Raw genomic sequence first — 7,714 nt, 5'->3', positions numbered from 1 at the left:
AAAAAAAAAAAAAAAAAAAAAAAAAAAAAGCCTCTTGAACCTGTGTCAACGCTTCTAATCACTGGACTTAACAGCCTTACAAAAAGAAAGAAAAGTCACTCCAGAGTCCGGACCCAGCACTGACAAGCACAGGACCCCACTCTCCCTGCTGAACTGCTGCGGCCCGGTCCTGAGGTAGAGAGCTGATCTACCCGGTAAAAAGCCTCTGTGAGCAGGCCGGCCTTGACTCTGTCCCCTCTGACCGCAGGGAGCTGTGTGCAGCCCTTCCTGACATCCACAGGACACAAGGAAGGGCAGACTCAGTCCACTGTCTGCTACTTCTGTCCCTTCTCTCCTTCCACCCTCTTTCCTGTACTCTTAATTGATCTAGGTCCAAAATGCAGCCCCACAGAAGCATTGGAAAGCTATGCAGAGAAAGAAGTTTGAAGTTCTCAGACAAAGGATATTAAAACCAATCCACTGCCATCTCCAGCTGTGCCAATCACCCAGCCACCTGAGTTAGCAACATACTGCGTTTTAAAGAAGACCAAGACAACACAAGTGAACGTCTTCCTCTCAATTTTATCTTTTTTAGCTTGTTTTGCAAAGAGAACAGCAAAAATATTCTCCACTTGAGTTGCTGCAGTTTCTCATTTTTGGGCTTATCATTCCTCTGCCTCGTAACTGTGTTTATTTAACTAGAACATTAATGGGAGGACTAATTCCATTAGATAAAAATAATTTTACACTATGGAGTCGCCATAACAAAACATGAATAATTATTTTCTAATGTTTTAGGGGAACCCAATGGAAATGACATTTCCGTCTAAGCAGCGGCTAGAAAAGCCTAAGTTCAGGGACATCAAAGTTTGAGTCAAAAATGTGTACCTCAAGGTCACCTTGGTGGGAGTGAGTCTACAAGCACTCAGAGCTGCCTCTTCAAAAGCAAAGTGAAAACAACCACGGCCCCCAAACCTAGCATGTTTTCCCAAAGTTACTGCCTGGACTCCTGAATTTTAAAGGGAATTTTTGCACGACTTTTCTTTCAAAACCTTGAATATAAATTTCCAAACCCCCAAATAGTATTTTTAATTTGAAACAAATTATTTAACATACCACTTGGTATCTTACTGCCCAAGAATCCTGTGCAGTATTACTTAGACCAAAACACTTCCAGGGCTTCTCCATCTGTGACTCGGTTTATAGTTTTACATTTCTCTTGACAAAGTGTGCCCATCCACTTCTCCTCCTCCTCTTCCTCCTCGTGCCTCCCTCCACGCTGCACCCCTCCAGGATTTAGATTATAATACTGCAAAGCAAGCTCTAACATCTAAGCAACCTCAGGGAAATTAGGGCTGGAATAGTAAGAATCCAGTGTTGGGCACATTTGCTGAACTCAGTTCTGTTTCCTGTTTCCTCCTCCTGTTCTAACCCTCAGAATTATTTTCAATAATCCACACCGGCAAGTGAGAACAGTCAGGAGTGTCGCTGCTCTGCTGTGAGACTGTCCTGCCCTCTGGAAGAGCTGGAGGCCCTGCCCAAGAGAGACACCCAGTCCTACTGTGCGCAGCACTGACCACAACAAAGGCTGTGGTTTCTCCCACACTGGCCTTAAATAGGTTTAAATTAATGCCATTCATCATAGGCCGGAATGAAGGCCAGGCGAAGCCGACAGCACGGGGGAATTCTAACCCACACTCAACCTCCTGGCCGTGGACCGATGGCCTCCCTCAGGGCTCCTCGCACAGCCTCTCCCTGCACGGCCCCCACCCTCCAGCGTCTGGCTACTTCCAGGTAAAGAAAGGACTTTGTTTCCACGGCCCAGACAAAGGCCAGTGTGACCACCCTCAGGTTATGCTGAAAAGTCCAGGGCATAAAAGCCACGTTCACCTCAAGTTTGTTGGCAGCTAGGGCTATTTTTGAAGAATTAAAGGATAAATAAAAATTTCTAAAAACATGTGCATGCACCACAAGGTTTAGCTTGAGATTACTTACTGTGAGACTCAGAATCCAAGACAGGGTAGAATACTTCCTGTCTCAACTTTAAATGTCACTGTGCATTCCAGGTACCCCCTTTTGCTCCAAAAGTGTTTTATTACTCATGTAAACCAACTAGACAACCTTCACTAGGAAGTCTGCTAAGTACTAAGAAAGTTTAATCAGATACTCTACAGTGCCACACTTGAGCATAAACACACACACAGCCCTGCTAACAGAACATAGTAACTACATTTTATTTTTTTAATTAAAACAAATTTATCCATACACATTTGTAGAATGTGTTTACATTCCTTGTGTGGATTGGTACATGTACATAACACACCTTATTTTTAGATGGGTGATATTCTTTCAAACTAATGTAGAGGTGACCTAAAAAGCAAGGAATCATCCAAATTAATCTGACATAAAATTGTAAACCATAACAATATAATGATTCCTTTTAAAAAATATTTTAATGATTTCTCTGCATAACCTTATCCAAAGCTTTTCAAAAAAGAAACTGTCCCCCATGTAAGCAGCACTCTGGGTACAGCCTGTATGTGCACACACACGCACACACACCACACACGCACAGACACGCAGACACTCCTAATCTTACACCTGCTCTGACGCAGTAGGAAGTGAATTCTCAATCTGCCAACACGACCATCTGGCGAGCTGCACATCACAGCTCTCTGTCACTCTATGAAGGAATGGCAAGCACGAAGCCAAAATAAAACTACGCCACAGCTCAGTGGGAGCACCTCTCTCTCGGTTTAATAATACGTGGCATATCGGAGCAAATGCAGCAGTGACCTCACTGATTGAAAACGAGCTTTCCCGATGGCGTCATTAAGCACACAGTACGGCCTGTAACGCAGCCATCCACAACACCACCACACCGGTACGGCGCCAGGACGACCAGACCTCTGGTGTTCTCCGTTCAAGCAAACCCCGGCGGGGCAGTCAGGAGGTGCCGTGTTGGTGCAAGAACAGTGTGCAGAGGGAGCCTTCCACGTCATCTCAAAACAAGCAGCCGCGCTGACATTAGGACGCCATCCACCCGCGTCATCAGCTGGCCAACAGTGACAGCGGTCACCGGACCACTCTGGTCGCTCTCAGCCTTTCAAAGTGAATTTTAAGAGGGCTAAAAGTATTCCTCATCTTGGGAGATTCCACGCCTACAAACACTGAAAACGCTCATTGCAATTTAGCATTTGGGCCCGGACCACTTGAAAATCAGCACAGGCCCCGGCTGCATTAAATGTAATGCCCTTTGTTTAATTTTAGTTTTTAAAGTCACCACACAGCTGCTTTGGCACTCACCACCCCACCCAGGTAGTGACTACCAAATATAAACAATGGCAACATCGCTCTGTGCGTAAATACAGGGATCACCTCCACCCAAGACACAGCCCTTCAAAGTCAAAGTGCTTACAAAATTTAACCAGCCAGACTGTGAATCCTTCTAGAATCTGATTACACTACCAGAAGTCATACAGAAGCAGTTTCAAAAAAGAAAAACTCTCCAGAAAGTTCTCGGTTGAGTGCCTACTAATGAACAAAGGTTAACTTTATCTAAAAGGTCAAATGCCTGGTGGCTAAGGTTGTGACCTTAACAACTTAAATTGTGACCTTGCCACGTGCCGGGTATATTGTAGGTTCTGATACCGATCATCTGCTAAAGACTGGCCGTAAATTAGCTTTACTGTTACGTGCCCACAAAGAACACCATAACACTGCATCACCGTATTATACAAGGGAAGGGCAACGCAAGGACAGACCAAAGTAAGGACGCGGAATGGCCTCATTCTTTTAAATTTTTAACAAGTTAAAATTTTCAAGCTCATGGAATCATTCCAATTTCACTATATTTGTTACATCAGCCACAAAATTCACATAATTCTACTCAGTGAATTTAGGAGGAAAACTTTTAGAACGTAGCTTTCTATTATATTTTAGCATCTCAGTAATCCTTAGAATAATCTCCCCCCCTTTTTTTTAAAAAAAGATTGATCGTGCATTTGCTTCCCGTACTCAAGAAGACTGTCACTTTTTACCAGGGAACAATCTAAATGCATGAAGCAACAATTACTGTGCCCATGTTCAGAAGGAAAAGATCACATTTCTGTGGCCATGGCGGGGGAGGGGGGAGGCAGCAATTTAGAAGGAAAAAACACAATGTATCAATGAAATAAAGAAAAAAATCCACCCTAGGTGAGGAGGCCACAATGGTTTTGGCATGATCAGGAAGCTTGTCTCAGAGGCTCTGCCTCCTGCCAATACTGGCAAGTTCTCAAAACTTTTAAGGAGGTAAAAACATTGTTTAGTGTTTACAAATCTTCAGCATTAAAACAGATGCCTGTCAAATCAGCTGTTTGTACGTTGACCAATCCACCTCCTATTTATACTGGCAGCCTCCCTTCCACAAACGACAGGTCTCTAGATCTACTGAGTCAAATCCGAAATATTTTCAGACAAAAGGCCCTCGCGACTGCCTTTTGTCCCCTTGCTGCTGCAGACACAGAGACACAGCCACACTGTGGACCCATGCACACCACTGCCAGACACCTGGTTGGGCTCAGGCTCCTCCCGGGGACCTGGGCGACTCAGGAAAACCAACTCGATGCCAGTCTGATCCACGCTGCCATCAATAAATCTCTCACAGGCGGTGCACATGCCATGTGATCCCCTGACAACGTTCCACACGCACACGTCTCTCCACGTCACCCCTCAGGTGCCACAGCACTGTGCCAGCTCAAGGGTCTGAAGCAAAGCAGAATGACAAGTGGTCTCGACAGAGGCGACACTCGCTGTGGGAAGGGCGGAAAGGGTGAGATTTCGCCCATCAAGGGAGACATTCAAGCTGAAAACGCAGACTGGGCCCTGCTCACACTGGCAAAAGACTCACAGGCATCTCATCTGGGGCTGTTGTGTAAGGAAGACACACGTGGTCCACATCACCTGTTGGCAAACTCAAGTTTCTGGCCTGGTCAATGTAAGTGTTCACTATAACTTACAAGCTATTTTTCTAAATATCCAAAAGATAAACACAAGATTTGAAAAACAGCTCCCTGAAAGGCCTTGTAGCATCCGAACTGTTTCTGTACCCTGATGAACTTACAAATGCAAATAAATCAACAACAGAGTTAACAGGCTAAAAGAAAGACCACTTGCTCCTGTGCAGAGATAATTTGCGAGGTGTTGCTTTTTCCTTTTTGCTACTCGGAACTGGCTAAAGCAACAGGCACTTATAATTAAGTATACATTTTCAAAACCCAAAATATTGGAAATGCTTACAGAGCACATCTTCGAAAATACTCATCTGTCTCCTGCCAACAGAATGCAAATGCTGATGTGCCTTGCTCACAGAGATGACTTTTCCAGTTTCTTAAGTAAGGACAGATGGGAACAAAAGTTCACTTTCTAAATCATATACCAAAAAAATAATAGAAAATACAGCTGACTTCTTTAAAAAATAGCTAATGGTTTTAAAGTTTAAAATATTTTTGCAAAACAGTGTAGTACTGACTTTATAAGTAGTATCTATTTTCTCATCATTGAAAAAAGAACCCACATAAATGTATCCCCAAATAACCTACTCTAGGACCCCACAACTTACTTTCTTCCATCTGGCTCAAGTGACCGGCATGACCGCAATCTCGCAAGACTGATAAGTACACATAGAAAGTCAACAAGTTACACAAGACCTGAGCTTTCACGTTAACACAATGAGCCTTTTGTCTAAAACAGCACGAAAGGAACAAAGTAAAAACGCATTATTTTAGCCAAGCTTCAGCAGTTGTATCCTGAATGCTGTTCTGAATGCTGAAACACGCACAGGTAAAACATGCTTTAGAAAATAATAATTCATTTTATTAAAAAATCAAAACAACTCACTGCATCAGTTCCAATAATGATTGCTCAATGTGTTCAAACCCTATTGGGGCAGTTTCTTTTCCCATTAACCCCTCCATCCATGGCTCTGGAGAAGTCAGTGGGTCAGTTCCCTTAGCCACTTGGGATGACACTAGGAATTCCTAAATACAAAGCTGCCGGACTTCTGGATTAATGTGATAATCAATCTCTCCTTCGTAGGTGATCAGCAATGTAATGGTAATCTTACCTTCAACTTCTTAATTGGCAGGAGGTTCAAGAGGCTGTGGTAGGTTAAAAACACTCCCAACAGGAAAGCAACTAACAAGGCTGCCTCACTATGAACTACATGCCGTTTCGGTAGATTCCTGGCCAGTTAAAACAGACTCTTTATTGCCAGGGTTTTCCCAAGGATTCTCTTGCCCTTCAGCAAGAGCTGGGGGTTGAGAATCTCACCTGTCTGGTCACCTGTTCCTGGACAGCTCTGCTTACCAGGGGACCTGGGCCCGCCAGGACCGCAAGGCATCACCCGGGTCCTGGCTCACCTAGGCCCGGCTGGGCTGGCCGTCCTTGCTGGCCTCTGAAGCCACCCCACAGCCACAGCATGCTGCCTGTGCCTCGAGAGCCTAAGAACACGCGGCACCCACGCGGGGTGGAAGGGATCCCCGCCACCACACTTACCTGCCGCGTGCACGAAGTAGGCCAGGTACAAATCGAGCTCCTTGACGGACACCCCTATGTGGTGGGGCTGGACGCAGAGCCCGGGGTTGGAGCACTGCGGGGACTTCACCAGGCGCTCGCCGTCAGTACTTTCCAGCGGGATGCCCTTGAACAAGATCACCATCACCAGGTCCAGCCTCCAGACCTTGTCGGCCTGCCGCAGGCAGTCAATCCTGCGCATTTTGCCTTTCTGGTCCGGGTTGGAGAGCACGCAGCAGGGCGGTTTCTTCCCTGTGACCGTGAGCACAAAATCCTCCCGGTACTCGGGTCGGATGTCTTTCCGCAGCTTCGCCAGCAGCCGGGAAGCCCACTTCTGCTTGACCTCCGGCTTCTCGCTCAGCAGCTCGTCCTTCACGGCCCGCTCCTCTTCCTTGGACATGCGCTTCTCGTGCTTTTTGAAGTACTTTCGTTTCCGGGCCTGCAGGTTGAACCACGTGTAGGCGAAGGCTCGGACGTGGGGCAGAAGTGCTTCGATGAAAGGGTGGAACTCATCCTGCCAAGGGAGGACGGCAGAGAGGTGAGGAGAGGAAGCCAAAAGGAAACACCTCGCTCACCTGACTCTGGACAAACTCTGTGTTCCCCAAACCACACCTAAAACCCGGCAGGGAAGTCAGGGACAGGGGACAAACGCCGGCATCATCTCTCACTGTCTGGGAGAAGGAAACTGCCAGAATCCAAAGCACACCGCTCTGGCTGGGCCTGGTCCTCCGCAGCGGAGAGCGAGGGAGCCGATCTAGATGCTTCTGACAGCACCCACCCCAGCCCTCCTTCAAGGAGGCGAATCCCAGGCTGCCCCAGCCTCAGCCTCGGCGCTGTGGCCTAGCCAGGGCTCGGCGGCCAGGTTGGCAAATCGCAAACCCTCAGATGCCAGTCAGTGTTTATGAAGTCTAGGAGCCAAACTCGGCTCCGCCGTCAATGAACACAAAGGCTTCCCTCTAAAAATATCACACGGACCATGGGATCTTTTTCTTCTTTGCTTTGGCCATATCTTAATTCTTCTTTGAAGTACTGTATCTGCACATAATTTTTTTTAGTCAAAGTTTAAAAAAATTGTGGCAGGTCCTTATACAGAAGAAAAGAAGAATTTTATATTCATTAGGTGAAAATAAAAGACCTACGCCCAAGACATAATTGTTGATACTATGGGACAGATAAAAAG

General features: G+C 46.1%; 1 protein-coding gene across 4 annotated transcripts in view; it reads right to left on the bottom strand.

Annotated features, from left to right (window-relative positions):
* Nucleotides 1-7,714, bottom strand: part of Nfia (nuclear factor I A) — a 430,814-nt gene that overhangs the window by 271,245 nt on the left and 151,855 nt on the right. For all 4 annotated transcript variants that reach the window (XM_010605025.2, XM_010605027.2, XM_010605026.2 and 1 more), the window contains exon 2: nt 6,517-7,048. In XM_010605025.2, the coding sequence (XP_010603327.1) occupies nt 6,517-7,048 (532 nt within the window). The remainder of the gene's footprint in view (nt 1-6,516; nt 7,049-7,714) is intronic.

The sequence above is a fragment of the Fukomys damarensis genome, unplaced genomic scaffold (assembly GCF_012274545.1).
Source record: "Fukomys damarensis isolate Sample0158 unplaced genomic scaffold, DMR_v1.0_HiC HiC_scaffold_33, whole genome shotgun sequence".
NCBI classification, from domain to species: domain Eukaryota; kingdom Metazoa; phylum Chordata; class Mammalia; order Rodentia; family Bathyergidae; genus Fukomys; species Fukomys damarensis.
Note: the sequence above shows the minus strand (reverse complement) of the source record. Positions and strands in the feature narration are given on the sequence as shown.